We start from the raw sequence: 17,196 nt of genomic DNA on the forward strand, positions 1-17,196 counted from the left end.
CTGCTCCTGGTTCCATACAAATGTTGATGATTGAAGCAAGAGTTTCCGAAGTGGTTCGTCTACTGCTGCTAGGTTTGGAATAAATTTATTCATGTAATTTGCCAAGCCTAAAAAACTTTTGATTTCGGAAACGTTTTCAGGCTGGCGGAAAGACAACAGCGCTTCTACTTTGGATGGAGAAGGTCGTAATCCTTTTTGACTGATAATGTGACCTAGGAACTGCAGCTCTGTTACCCTGATTATGCATTTCTAAAGATTGAGCACCACGCCACGAGCATGAAGACGATCGAAAACTTTCGTTAGACGAGCATCGTGTTCTTCTACATTTTGTCCTTCTACGTATATATCGTCTAAGTAGCAAACCGTTCCTTCGCAACCAGACAAAATCTCGTCCATGACTTTTTGGAAGATCTCGGGGGCAGAGACTAGTCCGAAGGGAAGTCGTTTAAAACGAAAAAGTCCACGGTTCGTAATAAACGTTGTGATATCGCGAGATTCTGGGGCAAGCTCAGTCTGAAGGAATGCATCACGAATATCAAGCTTACTACGAACTTTTCCTTTTCCGATTCGAGCCAATATTTCATCGACAATAGGCATTGGGAATCTTTCTCTGATCACTGCCTCGTTGACTCTCCTCAAGTCCAAGCACACACGAGGTTCACCGTTGGCTTTTCCCACGACCACAAGAGGTGACACCCACGTGGTAGGACCGGTTTTAACCTGTAATATTGAAATTAGAATGTTCCGTCAATTTTATATAAGTATGCAATTAAATATCATTTATTTCTCATGTAATCAACATTTGTACTTATAAATTACAAATCGGACCGTTACTTTAAATTATGATTCATCACCTCAATTATGTCTTGAGCAAGTAAGATGTCCAACTTTTTATTAACGGCAGCCTCATATGGTATAGGGACGCGTCGAACCGGCTGAAATACTGGCTTAAATGATGGATCCATGTGTATGTGCACTTGCACATCCTTGATTTTTCCGAATGGTCGTTCATGTTGTTCCACCTGATTTACATCGATTCCTATTTTCAGGATACCAAGTTCCTTTGCTGTGGCATCTCCTAGCAGACAGCGTTGGCCGCCTTCTACCACGTAAAATGTCGTCATTATTGACCGTGAACCTATCGCTATCTCTGTTTCGAAGGTCCCTATGATTATCAGTGGAATGCTACTTCCATATCCTTTGATGATCTGTTTCGATCCTTTCTGCATGTTGGCAACTTTAACCTGTCGTTGTTTTAGAAAAGTCCAGGCCTCGCGTGTATCACATTGATGTCAGAACCTGAGTCCACCAGTAACTCAAGAGTAACTCCACCAATTTTACATTCAATGACATTTGACTCATTACCTCCGTAAAAACAATAGTATACCTTCGAGTCATTTGATTGTGTCGAAGCTTTATGTTCCAACGGGTTCTGAATTTGTTGGTGAGCCTCGGTTCTTTCGACCAGATGAACCTTCTTGGCCTTTATTACATCCGATGCGGAAGTGGATGCATAAGTACGTGTGCGACATACAGCTTCAAAATGTCCTACTTTCTTACACCGTCGACAAATTTGATCGCGAGCCTTGCACATTTCAGATGATCCAACATGGCCCTGCGTCCCACAACGGTAACAGGAGAATGATTTTACGTTGGGTTTCAAAGAACTGTAATAAGAACGGCTTCGTTCTGTATACGGCGTCCGATTCTTGACTATTCGTTCCGTCTTAACTTGAAATACTTTCTCTGTTGTGTCCGTTGAATTTAACGATCCAATATCCTTAATCTGCTGCTCGACTCCTTCCATCATTGCACCCATTTCCACAATTTCTGACAACGATCTATCATTTTGTAGGATTCGACGTCGAAGTTCATCTGAAAGGCATCCTTCAACGATGGTGTCGATTACGAATAATTCCGTGAGAACATCTTTTACTTCCGACGAGTACTTCTCGAATCCGCAATCAGAGAGTTGCTGCCTGATGCGCATTACAAAGTGCGAAAACCGTTCATTCTTCTCCTGTTTTATTTTCCGCAATCGACAGCGCTCTAGTATATATTGGCGTCCCGGCTCGAAGTATGCATCCAGCTTCTCTACAGCCACGTCGTACCAGTTTTCCTTTGTCGATACCAACGGAATCTTGTTATTATCTGGCAAGTTCTCATATACTCGCTGTAATTGTTTTCCGCCCAGATGCAACAATTTAGCCCGCATTTTACGTTGATCCGACACGTCGTAAGCGTCGAAGTAAATCTCCAATGCTGACTTCCAAGCCTTCCATTCCTTCGCTAATTGATTTTTTATCAATCTCCTCGCATCGGAACGCCGGAAGCGCCCGTGATTCATCAATCTAAGAAATAGAAAGAAATTACGAAATGTTTTTAATCGTTCAGTTTAAGCATAACAAAACTTCCTCATGACATATTTCAATATTTTATTTAGAAATATTTCATCCCCATTTCAATGACACGTGCCTCGAAGCAAATATAAGTATACGTATATGGGAATCATAACCTCATTTTTTCTATATCAAATAATTTTCCGCCTAAACGGGCAACCTCCGTTTTTTTTTCGCACCTCCTCGGAGGCTTTTTTTAATATATATCTCCTCAGAGAACTCCATTTTATTTAATTTTTTTTTAGCTTTCTCGAAAGCTCTCTTTTGCCCCTCAATTCCTCAGAATTGGCAAGCGCATTAGTTTAATTTCTCAAAATCAAACCTATCTTCTATTTTCAAATATTTCGATTTGTATTTTTTGTGTACTTGCAACTGGACCGCATTTTTCTTTTTGATAAATCCACCCCAACTGGATCATTTTTTTTCCCATTCGCCCTCATTTACGAAAACGCTCATACCCAGCAAACTTCATGACAAGCCATCGAACATCTTCTTTAAAATTACTTGTTCCTTCCTTTTTATATATTTTACTCACGATTTTCTCCATCCTCGTCGCCAGATGTAAAAGGTTTCCTTTTCTTGTAATGAAGAAACACTAGTTTCTGTTTTATCTAGCCAAATCACTTCCTATATTTCTTCTGCAACTTTAGAATGAATCTGTCAGTGCAGTGGTTTGGAGGCACTGCGATACTTCTTTGGGTTAATAAAATCCAACTTTGAAGTGGAGGGAATCGCCATCAAAAGCAAGAGGGCCACGTGGTGAATTGGGGCAGTGAGTGCTTTGATAGTGCATATTGTAGAATTTTTTTGCCAATCTACGAAAGCCTTGATGACCGAAGTAGCCATTTATCAGGGTAGTCAGCGCTGGCCGATGCTCTTAAAAATCGTGCGACTCAAGCGCCACTCTATTCGGAGACCGCACGACGCGTCTTATTTTCTCGGTTGAGACTACCTCAGGGGGAGTCAATTTGAAAAACTCTGAGAAGGAGATCTACTCAAAATTTCCGAACTATTTCTCCAAAGTTCGATATAAGATTACACATACCCTTCAACGTTATAACCAGCAATGCTACGTTGCACGTTCTCTTCGCATCAGTGGTAACTTCAATCGAAGTCCACCCTTCGAAGTGCGGTCAACTAACTGGTGACAAAAATGAAAATAATTCGATCCACAATTTTCGAATATTAGATGTTTTGACTTTTTCTAAATGGGCTTCAAATAGAGTGAAGTAGGCTCTGATTGAAAGCGGTCGGTATGAAGTTTTCTGTCAATGTTTTAAAAAAACAATCTCATCTTCCTTCCATTTTGCGCTCGATAATGGCGGCCGAGTGAGTGCCTTTTTGACATTCAAGAGGTAGAAAATATTTACATATTTCTATCACAGTAGGCCTTGATTAATTGAAAATCATTGGCACTCATCCAGTATCAACAAACAAACAAATGTCAGGTATTTCTTTTACGTTATTCAAGCATTTGGTCCTTTTTCCGTGGATTTGTTTTTCTTATAATTTAATTATTTTCTAGGAATGAAGCCACACGAAATCGACAAATCAATGTTGATTTCAATTAGACAATTTCATCCGGACACCCGGGTGAGGTGATGGCCAGGTAGTGTCAGGGTCAGGGATGAAATAAACTTCATTTGCCCTAGAGGCCTTGATAAGAGAAACGCGGATTGACATGTGCCGCCAATCGAACCGTCAAAAAACAGCAGCCAATCGAGCAAGAGACCTGTCCAGCAGCCGAAACATTGGCTCAAATACTGAAAACGGCTAAATTCGATTTAACACCATTTATGAATGAAACAATTTTGAATGCATTTTTAATTTGTTCTGCAAATAAATGATAGATTATGAAATACAATTGTTTTATTTGTTGTATTCTATTGTCATGTGATGTGCACACATTACATAGTGGCAATATCTGTCAGAATGTTATTGTGCACAGTGGGAAAGGGGAGAGTACAAGATGTGTCGATGTGCAATGTGCACGTAGATCATTGAGCGTAATGCTCAAAAGTCCCCTTTTAAAGTATTGCTTGATTGGGGGCCGGAGGCGACTGGATAGAGCACGGCATTTATTTTATTTCGTCCAGCGTAGTGATACTACCTGGCTATCGCCTCACCTAGGTTTTCGGTAGCAAATTTCCTTTCCCTTAGAAAAACACATTATAATCATCATTGATGTGACAATTTCTTGTGGTTTCATTCCTAGAAAAAATATCATAAAAAAGGACGAAAGAAGTACCAAATCCTTGAACAACGTAGAAGAAATACTTGACATTTGTTTATTTGTTGATACCGGATGAGTGCCAATGTTTTTCAATGAATCAAGGCCTACTGTAATTGAAATATGTAAATATTTTCTACCTCTTGAATGTCAAAAAGGCACTCACTCGGCCGCCATTATCGAGCGCAAAATACTGGATAGAAATTGAATTATCATGAAGTTGTGGTTTTAGAAATTGTGTGTTGTGATGAAGATCTCAAGTCATTATATGACAAAAAAACTGTCCATTCTGAACAAGTTGGTGAAGAATGGAATGATCTTCACATAATGTTGCTCGAAATCAGCGTTCGGGATAATGATCCAGATGATATCGAAATATAATGTACAATATTTATAATGTTACCTAAATCCGAGTTTCCTAAGTTTCCGAGAAAATGATTCTGATGTCCCGAGGCCAAAGAAGAAGAAGGCATTCGAACAGAATCCCTTCCTTTCAATATCCAAAGGAAGTATTTCCAAAACTCCAAAATGCATTCAGTCTTTACAGGGGAACAGCCGATGATAAGCAGACCTTCAAGATGATAGTTCGTTGTTCATATATGCACGCATGATTGTATAACATTTCACCGAAAACTATTTCGGGGAATTCATTTTCGCGGTTGAACATTTCGCGGAATAACAATTGGCGGTTTGTAACTTTTCGCGGTACGACATTTGGCGGTTTGTACCTTTTCGCCGAATGACTTTTGGCGGAACGTACCATTTCGCGGAATGCACCGTTTCGCGGATTATTAGCTTAGTGTTTATTCAGCACTTCCACAATTATTACCTGCTTTCCTGCTAAGCCAAGTTACATGCATAAGAAACACCTCCCAGAATATGTAGAAGAAGTTTTCAAAATTTCAATTGTCTCTTACAAATCCTTTATTATATCTGGCAGACGGGCCAGATATAATGAAGGGATTATTTCCTATTTTTACTTTGTTGCAGATAGGCTTTTTTAGGCTTCAACTCCTTTCGCCTTACAACGGACAGACGCATCCACTTGAAGAAAGCATTACCCCTCCTTTCGCCTTATACCAGACAGACGCATCCAAGGCATTATCAACTCCTTTCGCCTTACACGGGACAGACGCGTTCTTTTAAAGAAGGCATTATCAACTCATTTCGCCTTATACCAAGCAGATGCTTTCTTTTGAAGTAGACGTTACTCTTCCCTTCGCCTTATACCGGGCAGACGGTCGGGTACGGGTAAGAAATTAAATAGTGCGGACTTAAATAATTAAATTACGTCGTGTTCGGGTTAAGTACGAGTTTACGAATACAAAAAGTCTCGTGTACGGGTCGGTTTCGGGTGATAACTATTTTAACTGAATACCGCCAAATGGCATTCCGCGGAATGACTGGGTGAAAAGGTACATTCCGCGAAATGTCTTTCGGAAAAAATGTGCATTCCGCGAAATGTGTTTCGGAGAGTAGATACATTCCGAGAAATATCGTACCGCGAAAAAAATTTCCGCAAAATGGTTTTCGGCGAAATAGTATACAACCTGCACGCATCTTTCGGAACACCTTCAAACCTGTGAGATCGGCGTGTGTTCCATCCATGCCAATCGTATGTGGTTTCCCTTGACATCAGTGGCCGTCAAGGAACCAGCCGCGGATAAGAATTTAGAATCAAGAATTCTATTTTTCAAACTTGCTGATTTCGGAGCCCCCTTTTCAAGATATTGACTCGAAACGAAACATTTTCTCCAATTATTCTCCGAAAAATTCCCCGAAGGTTAATTTAGTGAGCGAATTCCAATATATCTCTTAAATATTTAATTAATATTGCGTATGAAACAATTACATATTTTTATATGAAAATACCATCAGGACACCCGATTGAAGCGATTTGGATAGGAAGAGTGGGATTGCCAACTTTCTATCAGTAATTTTTAAGTTTTGGCTTTTCAGTCTGTGGGTTTTTTAGAACAAACGTTTAAGATCTGTCCCAACGTTTCGGAAAATTGTTGTTGCCTTCAGATCTTAAACGGTTGTTCTAAAAAACCCACAGACTGAAAAGCCAAAACCTCAAAAATACTCACACATTGGCAGTCGAACTCTCAATCAACTTTCTATCGTTAATATTTTGTGGATAGAGGTCGGACTATTCTTCCTATCTATTGGGTCAATTTGGAAAATGAGGGCTTCTCTATTCATCCCGTGGATTTCGCATAAGTGTCTTTGCTTATGGAACCACCCAATCCATTTTTGGCTCTTCAAATAGTCGTATCATCATCATGAGATTTCTAGACTTATTCATGACCCTTTGTAATCGGTTCTGGAAGCCATAAAAAATAGAAATAGCGGTTCAACCTAAGATCAAACTATTCGACAACTCAAATAGTTGAAAGGAATATTTTTTGTTTGCTCTACATTTCTCAAAATATCATCATAGATATTTGAACTCTGTAGTTGGTTCATTATAAATGTGCCCTGTAGTTAATAATTTAGTATCAAAACAAACAACACATTTAGTAACTAGCAAAAATTGTTCTATTTATCATACCGTAGTTCTTGATTTTGGCGCCCCCCTGTGGGCGAGCGCCCTTGGCGGGGGCCAACCCGGCCAACCACACGCTACGGCGCTGCTTGTCATCAATAATCACGCCAAGATATTTAATCTCCCGTACGCGGTCAATTACCTCATCATTCATCATAACAGAGACATTTTCACTTATTCGGTTCCGCGAAATTATCATGAACTTAGTTTTACTTATGTTCAATTTTAACTGTTTATATTTCAACCATCTACTTAGAGAATGCAAATCTTCGTTTAAGTGTGAAACGGCCTCTTCTAGGTTTTTAGCTGCAATGAACAGCACGGTGTCATCAGCAAAAAGATTTATATCACAAAATCGTAAGACTCGTCGCATGTCATTTATGTACATAATGAATAAAATAGGCCCTAATACACTTCCCTGTGGCACGCCGAGCGTGTTCTCCACGGGACTTGATACACAATCGTTAAAAGCAGTCCGTTGAGTTCTGTCACTCAAATAGCTTTCAAACCATTTGTAGGCAGAACCCGAAATTCCAAAGCGCTGAATTGTTGTTAACAATAAGGGCCGAGAAATTGTTTAAAAAGCGCGTTTTAGATCCAAGAACAGCGCAACAATCGTATCTTTTTGCTCTACTTTTTCTTTCCGGTTTCACAAGAATGACCTTCTCGATATCCCGATTGTTCCGGTATGAGCAAGTTATTATTATTTAAATACTCTAGCAGCTGGCCTTTAATAACAAGTTCTAAAATTTTCTCTAATGTGTGCAACATGTTGATGGGACGAAACTCTTCGGATTTAATCGTTCCAGCAACTTTTTGTATTGGAATCACAAGGAATTCCTTCCAAACTTGTGGCACGTGCCCAGTTTGTATAGATTCATTAATTAGGTCCAGCAAACTGTCTCCGATGACATCAAAGCAGTCTTGTATCACTTTTGCATTTACGTTATATACACCAGCCGTTTTTCCCATCGAGAAGCAAATATTCCTTAATTCTTCCAATGTTATTGGGTGAAGGCCTTCAAATCTACAGTTAACAATATAATTCAATTCCAAAATAATCCAAACCTAATCTAATCCAAATCCAATCTTATCCGAATTCAGCCTTATTCAAATCCAATCTAATCCACATCGCATCCAATTCAAATCCAATCTTATCCGAAGCTAATCTGATCCAAATCCAATGTAATTCAAATTCCATGAAATCCAAATCTAGTCTACTTCCAATTCAACCTTATCCAAAACCAATCTAATCCAAATCAAATTTAATTCAAATTAAAAAATAATTCAAATCCAATCTAATCCAAATCCATTTTTATCCAAATTCAATGTAATTCAAATCCAATCTGATCCAAATCGAATCTATTTTCAATCCAATCTAATCCAAATTCAATCTTATTTATTTCCAATCTAATCCAAATCAAATTTAATTCAAATTAAATATAATTCAAATACAATCTAATCCAAATCCATTTTATTCCAAATCCAATCAAATTAACATCCAGTAGCAACCAAATCCAATCTTATCCAAATTCAATTTAATAAATATAAATCTTATCTAATACAAATCGAATCTAATTTGAATCCAATTTAAACCTAATTTTATATAATTTTATTACATTCCAATCCAAATCGAAGCTAATCCAAACCTAATCTAATCCAAATCGGATTTAAATCCAATTAAATATAATTCAAATTCAATCTAATCCAAATTCATTTTAACCAAATCCAATTGAATCCAAATCCGATTGAAAGCAAAGACAATCTTATCCGAAATCATTATAATTTAAATCCAGTCTAATACAGATCGAATATAATGTAAATCAAATCTACATCAAATTCAATCTTATTCATTTTTAACCTAATCAAAATCAAATCTAATCCTAATCAATTTTTTTTTCAAATTGAATATAATTCAAATCCAATCTAAACTATATCTATTTAAATCCAAATCCAAGTGAAACTACAACTACATGAACTCTCTCTTACTCGATATTGTAGGGACCATCGAGTTATAGGGAGTTATCGAGGTAGCGAACACATTTATATTCGGCCGAATACAGTTTGACCGAGTAGTTAACATTTGTTTCCTTGTTAAGTGGAGAGAGAAATGAAATTTTCGAAGTGAATATTGAACAGCGGGAACTGTGAAGTGAGAAATGAGACGAAATAAATACAGAGTTGTGAGAAGCGAGTACTGAAAAATGGAAGTGAGTATTGTGTATTAAGAAGTGTGCAGTAAAATGTGAGTAGTGAAAAGTGAGAAATGAGAAGTGAGAAGTCAGTGGCGAGAAGTGAGTGATGAAAAGTGAGAAGTGATAGTTGCGAAGTGAGAAGTAGGATGTGAGGAGTGACATAAACAGAAGCAAGGAGTGAGAAATAAGAGATGATGGTTGGGAAGTGAGAAGTGAGATATTGAGTAGTGAGAAGTGATTGGAGATATAAGACAGAAGGAAGAAGAAAGATAAAAGAAGGAAGAAGAAAAAAGAAAGAAGGAAATATAATTCAATATTGTCTCTGTCTTGTTGTTTCGTCTACCATTAAGCTCTGGCCATACGGAAGATGCTCCATAACGAGCCATAACTCGAGCACGACGCTAAGCCACATCATTCTGATGTCAAATACCCGGATGAGCAGCTGAAATACCTCAAACCTAAATACCAGCCCCGTCAGTCCTGAAATTACGTAATCTAACCTTGAGTCGCCACGAGTGTCTTGGTATATGTCCCTTCCTCGTACTAACTGCAAATAATAATGATATCAATTGTAAATATCAAAAAGAATCTCGGCTCCGTTAAGTGTTATACACGCCTGAGCCTGTCAAATAAATGCAATAGATAAAAAAGCCCTTGTCATACCTTACTTCTCACTCCGCATTTCTCACTTCTGACTACTTCTTATTTCTTTCTTCGCACATTTTGCTTCTCACCTCCCCCACACTTCTCACTATTCATTTCTCACTTCGCACAACTCACTTCTCACTTCTCTCTATTTATTTAACTTCTCATTTTCACTTTTCACTTCTCACTTATAACTTCTTATATTTCACTACTGATTTCTCATTTTTCACTTATCACTTCTCACTACTATTTCGCACTTCGAATTTCTCACTTTCAACTACTCACTTCACACTTCTCATTTCTTACTTGTCGCTTCAAACTTCACATTGCGAATTTCTCACTTTTAATTTTTCACTTCTCACTTCTTTCTATTAATTTCTCACTCCTCATTTTTCCCTTTCCACTTATCATTTTTTTTATCTCAATTCTAATTCATTTTTTACTTATCACTTTCCACTCCTAACTTCTTACTTTTCACTTATCACTTTTCATACCTCACTACACACTTCACACTTCGAAATTTTCACATCTAGCTTCTCACTTATAACTTTTTTTATCTTCACTTCTCATTTCTCACTTATCACTTTTCACTTCTAACTTATAACTTTTCACTACTCACTATTATTTCGCACTTAGAATTTTTCACTTCTAACTTCTCTTTTCTCTCTTCCCACTACTCACTTCTCACTTCGCACTTTTCACTTCACACTTCGAATTTCTCACTTCTCTCTGTTTATTTCTCACTTCTCATTTTTCACTTTTCGCTTCTCACTTTTCACTTATAACTTCTTATATCTTACTTCTGGCTTCTCATTTCTCACTTATCCTTTGTCACTTCTAACTTTTCACTTCTTACTTTTAACTTCTCACTTTTTATTTTTCACTTACTACTTTTCACTTCTCACTACTCACTTCGCACTTTCAATTTTTACTTATTTCTCACTTCTTAGCACTTAGCACTTCTCACGTCTCATTTTTCATTTTCGAATTTCTCACTTCTAACTTTTAACTTCTCACTTCTCACTTCTAACTTATTATTTCTCACTTCTCGCTTACCACTTTTCATTTCTAAATATATCGTGCATGTAACTGTTTCTGACAACATCGAGTTAGCGAGGTGAAAATGCATTGAAAAATTCCTTCGACTTAGAGAATATCGAGTAGTGGAGATAGCGACTTACAGAGGGAACGCAGTGTGCTAGATTCAAGGGACTTCGAATTTCATCTAGTAAGGGAAAATTTCGAGTAAGGGAGAGTTCACTGTAAATCCAATCTTATCCAAATTCAATCTAATTCAGATCCTTTCTAATCCTAAGCGAATCTAATCCAAAACCAATCTAATCTGAATCGAATCCAAATCCAATCTAATCCAAAACCAACCTAATCGAAATCAAGTTTAATTCAAATTAAATATAATTCAAATCCAATCAAATTCAAATCCAGTTGAAACCAAATCCAATTTATCCGAATTAAATCTAATCCAAATCGAATGTAATTTAAATCCAATCTAATCCAAATTTTATCTAATTTAATTCCATTCTAATCCAAATCTAAACGAATTCAAACCAAATATTACTCTGTAAATTTAAAAAACTCAATACGTCAACATTGATTAGGAATTTTCAAACACTAAATATGTTGAAAAATTAAGGAAAATTAATAGACTCAAGTAATTATTTGATTGGATAAAAAACTTGAAAAACAAAATTCTGAAAAATCAAAGTGTGAAATTGATAAAATCGCGAATCGAAACTTTTTAATGCCCAAACCGTGTTTAGATCGATTTAAGAAAGTAAAATAGTTATTTTGAACGAAAATATAAATTTGAGTTGTAGAGGGTTAATGACCATGGCCAGTACCCGAAAAATAAGCAATCAACTTCGATTGAACTACAATCCGAATTCAATCTAAATTTAATCCAAAACCAATCCAAATTCGTTCTAAATTAAATTCTAATCCAAACTCAAAGCACCATATTTTCAATTCGAAACCAATTCCCTTCCCCCTCTAATCCAATTGCAATTAAAACCTAGGCTTCTTGAGTTCTCTTGCTATTATTTTGTTTGGGCGCTCTTTTCATCTTCTTTAATCCTTATTTCTTAGACTAGGATCCAAATGTTCCTTTCCCTGTGTCTATTTAACCAACGATTACATCTATATCTATCTAGAAAAACGTTAAATTAAAATTGTTAATAGAACATTAAACTTTAAACAGGTCAAGTTCCAGTTGGAATATGAGATCATTAATGAAGTGCTATTTACAAAATCGCTCATCCCTGTTATTTTAAAATGATTCAATAAGCTCAGTGAACACGCTAGTAAAAATAAATAGCTGTGTAATCGTTAAACGATCACTAATCGTTACTCTATCTAATTTACAATTTCACACTTCTCTTCCAAAAATATACAGAAGCAGCTGAAAATATCAACAGATGATTGCCAAAACACACACTAGCTATAAATTTGTCGATTCTACTGCAGATACGGTCATAAACGCTTACATTATTTATCCCTTACAGCAAAGTGACGAAGACCGAAACAACTTTCTGGATCTCGCGAACCTTCAACAGGATCAAAATAAAATACCAGTTCTGAACCTACCGAACGACAGCATTCCGTTCATTGATGTCTGTGATACCGATGCAGTGAAGAATCCCGAAACATCCCCAGAGCAACACAAAAATAAAGAAGGCAACATAGATTCGAATCCCGCAGGGAACTCGTTAGTTGTAAGTACTGATTGTGTGCAACAATTTCTTACCGTATGATGTTGGGAGTATGAAATGAACGTTTTACGATGATATTGTACCTAATCACGGTTAACGATATCAAATGCAGGTTCCTCTTGATCGATCAACGACGCTGCGCAAATCCTGGGAGGGAATAAAAGATATCATGGGTTCCGCAAGGCGAACCAAAGAACTGCAAAAGGAAACGGAAAAGATTCAACTGTCGGCGGATTCTAGTCTAGACGAAGTAATGAAGGAAATTCTCCGCCAGAAGCACATACGAACGTCCGCCTGGGTGGAAACCAACAAGGGTCGCGGCCACCAGGTATGGTTCCCATTAATGTCCCACCCGGTGTACACACGGTAGCAAAGTTTGTTTCAGATTACCTTTTCCATAGAATCTGGTCCGCGGTGTGACGATGTGATATATATGCTCTGTTCCTGGGGCATCGGTGAACGGTACGGTTCAACGATTTCCATCACTTCGTGTACGCTATTCACCGAGCAACCGCAGGAAGACGATGAAGAGAAACAGTAAGTAAGAGTCATCACATATACAGTTATCGGCAGCGCATTTTCTCGCACAACTCCCATGCAATTTTGCTAATTTTTAATTTAACAAAACACCAATGTCCAAAAAGGCTCATCTCTTTATACAGTCACGATGTATCAAGAGAGGCATCTGTCTGACTGGTACAATAATGATCGCCCACGATAGACATGACTCGGTTTAGGATACATTACAAGTTCTATTGAATCTTCCAAAACCAACATTGTTACGTGAAATGGGTAGTTCAGAAATCTGACCATAGCTTGTAACAAAAATTTTAATCCACAGGGCGAACAACAAAACCAGCTCGTGGAACAGTTTTCTCACCTCAGCTCGAGCACAGCTCAACGTTGCATCGATCGTCGATGATGTCAAGAATGGCGCAGTGATCACGTTCGATTATGTGACCATGTTGATTACAGCTGCGTGAGTATTCCATAAATCTAGACTGCTATTAATGTAAATTGCAAACATTGTTATGAAATTACAGTATAATTGCTGCCTTCGGTTTGATTGAAGATAGTAGTGTGAATTTGATTGCCAGCATGCTGGTGTCGCCATTGATGGTTAGTATCGACGCGCGCGCCTGAATTCATTCTATCTCATAACCTTTCTCGATTACAAACCAACTCACCATCGTTTTCATTTCAGGGTCCAATCCTCGCAGCAGTGTTCGGAACGGTTATCAAAGATAGGAACCTGCAAATGCTGGGCATGCGCAACGAAACAATTGCTATCGGATTAGTTTTGTTGAGTGGATTCTTCTTCGGGCTGATCATCAGCAGCACGGACGAGAAATGGGGCCTCGGCGAAGGAGTGACGGCTGAAATGTTGGCTCGCTGTCAGACGCACTCACTTAAACTGGGCATAGCCATCGCGTTGCCATCGGGGGCTGCCGTCGCCGTGGCCATTCTCGCCGAAAACGGCGGTGGACTTGTGGGCGTTGCCATTTCGGCATCGCTGCTGCCGCCTTCGGTTAACGCTGTGAGATTTACAGTTTCCATATTTGGGCAAATACCGGATCGAATAAAGATCAAAACTCATGCTATTTTAGGGAATTCTATGGTCGCTATCGCTGTTGAGTTCGATCTACGGAAAATCACCGGAACAACGATATGCCACCGTCACGCAAACGAACCTCTACTCGGACATCCAATCAGTAGAGCTGTTCTGTCTCGGTTGTATGAGTTTCTGTCTTACTTTGGTAAACGTATGCTGCATCTACATTATGGGGATCTTTATTCTTTGGGTAAGTTACCTATATCCCATGTTAATTATTTTACTTAGAGACTGATTTAACTGTGCTTTCCCGTAAAAAAATGTCTTGTTTTATTGCCTCACTTGATTCTTTCACTTATTTAACCCTTTCAGGGCTACTTTTTTTACATTGATTTAACGTACAGACTTGGATTTTTCCGCTCGATTCTGCCAAAACTAGTATAGAAAGAACTAAAAACAAGGCCAAGGCCGTCCAAACTGTTCTGGAGCACATATCCTCAAATGCATCAGAAAGTATTTACTCAACATTTTTACAAGCTACTATAGGCCTTTATGGTTCTTCAAACCGGCCTGGGGCTCAGAACGTGCGATCTACCCGATGGACCAAGTCCTGAACCATGAATCCGTTTAGCGCTGAACATCACAGCACGTTCATTGAGCCGATTCGATTTCATTCATTATTTTCACAAGCTACAATGGTCCTTTCATTCTTCTTCTTCTTCATCTTATTGGCATAAAATCCCCACACTGGGAAAGAGCCGCCTCGCAGCTTAGTGTTCATTAAGCACTTCCACAGTTGTTAACTGCGAGGTTTCTAAGCCAGGTTACCATTTTTGCATTCGTATATCATGAGTCTAACACGATGATACTTTTATGCCCAGGGAAGTCGAGACAATTTACAATCCGAAAATTACCTAGACCGGCACCGGGAATCCAGACCCTCAGCATGGTCTTGCTTTGTAGCCGCGCGTCTTACCTCACGGCTAAGGAGGGCCCCATGATACATTAGCAACTTATAAAGGGGAAAAAGCGACCCAAAAAGGTACCAATTTATTGCGGCCACTTGCTGCGGTAGAGAAATACCCTTCCTTAAGGGAAAATTCACGACAAATCGATTGGTGCTATTTTCGTTCACCGGAAATTATGGGAACTGGCCGTTTTGCCTCATTTACCCCTAAAAAACATATTTTTTCTATGGAAGCTATACTTAAAAACCGATTGCGGCTAACTACTCCTATGTTTAGTAATGCTAATTTTGTAGAGAATACGTATGGTAAACATTCCGGCCCTGGGTCGTGACTGGAAGGGGTTGTTTTGCCCCATTTTCCTCTGAAAATGCATTTTTCTATGACAGCTACTCTTTAAAACCGATTGCGGCTAACTACCCCTATGTTTTCTGATGCTATTTTAGTAGAGAATAAGTATGGTATGTATTCCGACCCCAAATCATGACTGCAAGTGGCTGTTTTGCCCCATTTACCCCTAATAAACTTATTTTTCCTATGGCAGCTATACTTAAAACCCGATCGCGGCTAACTACTCCTATGTTTTCTGATGCTAATTTAGTTGAGAATGCATATTCCATACACACCGAATCTAAATCGCAACTGAAAGGTCCCGTTTTGCGCCATGTACCCCTGGAAAACGTATTTTTTCTATGGCAGCTATACTTAAAAACCGACTGCGGCTCACTACTTCTATGTTTTCTGATGCTTAACAACGGTAAACAATACATACGTATGGTTTATATTCCGGCCCTAGATCGTGACTGGAAGTGGCTATTTTGCTTCACTTTCCTCTAAAAGTAGCATTTATTCTATGGAAGCTACGATTTAAAACCGATTGCGAATAACTGATTCTATTTTTTCTGATACTAATTTTGTACAGAATACGATTGGTATGTATTCCAGCCCTGGATCGTGACTGGAAGTGCACTTTCCTATAAAAATGCATTTTCCGCGACAGCTGCATTTTAAAAATTATCATTAATATCTTTTTTGCAATTCCTGATCATAATACCTGGTTTACAGTTCGTCTTTGAGTGATAAAACGGCCTACTTTTCCATACCAACCAAATGGGTGCTTTAATGACCATTATGCAACTCAAATGGGTTGCATAATATCCATTATAGCACTGATTTGGGTGCTATAATGAAAAACCAATATCAGATCAGCAGTTACATGACTATATTTTGCTGAATTAGCTTGGGTAGGTGTTCAAATAGTGTATTCTCTGTGTCGCGTCATAAATTAAATAGTTTGATGGACAAGACATCATCATTTTCCAAATACAAGTTCATCTATCGCCTAATGGTTTGAAGAGCTATGCAATGTGGTACTATAACATGGAATCGAATAGCTCTCTGCAGCAAAATGATTTATTCGCAAGAATGATCATGTGGAGTAAATCAGACTGTAAAATTTGGTACATATTTAACATACTGAAGCCGTTTTCGTCATTGCAAAAAATAGCGTGTGCAACTCGTTGCAAAACTCGATTTTTTCAGCACTCGTAGTATTTATCCAACTCGGCAAGCCTCGTTGGATAAACGTACAACTCGTGCTGAAAAAATCATCTTTTTGCAACTAGTTGCACAAACTACTATTATGTTTCGAAATGCAAATGTAAATTCAGTGTTTATTACGAATGGTACATATCTTGTTATGTCTTGACTAGAGGCCTGAATAAGAGAAGCGCGGATAGAAAATATGACTCTGCCAACTCTGCATTCAATCTTCTTCATCAAAGAACAACACATGAAAGGGAAGAAATGGTTTATGTAGATAAAATCTCACAATCCGCTATTTAATGTGTCCACATCCCATTACAATAGAATCCAATAAACAATGCAATTTCATTTCATAATCTATAAATAGCATGCATATATTATTTCAAATTTG

General features: G+C 38.1%; 1 protein-coding gene across 1 annotated transcript in view; it reads left to right on the plus strand.

The window, feature by feature from the left end:
• LOC134212121 (uncharacterized) overlaps positions 1-17,196 on the plus strand; it is a 46,259-nt gene that overhangs the window by 12,500 nt on the left and 16,563 nt on the right. The window contains exons 2-8 of the mRNA XM_062689691.1: positions 12,537-12,746; positions 12,856-13,071; positions 13,129-13,280; positions 13,585-13,722; positions 13,787-13,862; positions 13,948-14,280; positions 14,351-14,545. Coding sequence (XP_062545675.1) covers positions 12,537-12,746; positions 12,856-13,071; positions 13,129-13,280; positions 13,585-13,722; positions 13,787-13,862; positions 13,948-14,280; positions 14,351-14,545 — 1,320 coding nt within the window. The remainder of the gene's footprint in view (positions 1-12,536; positions 12,747-12,855; positions 13,072-13,128; positions 13,281-13,584; positions 13,723-13,786; positions 13,863-13,947; positions 14,281-14,350; positions 14,546-17,196) is intronic.

Source organism: Armigeres subalbatus, chromosome 2, assembly GCF_024139115.2.
Source record: "Armigeres subalbatus isolate Guangzhou_Male chromosome 2, GZ_Asu_2, whole genome shotgun sequence".
Classification (NCBI taxonomy): domain Eukaryota; kingdom Metazoa; phylum Arthropoda; class Insecta; order Diptera; family Culicidae; genus Armigeres; species Armigeres subalbatus.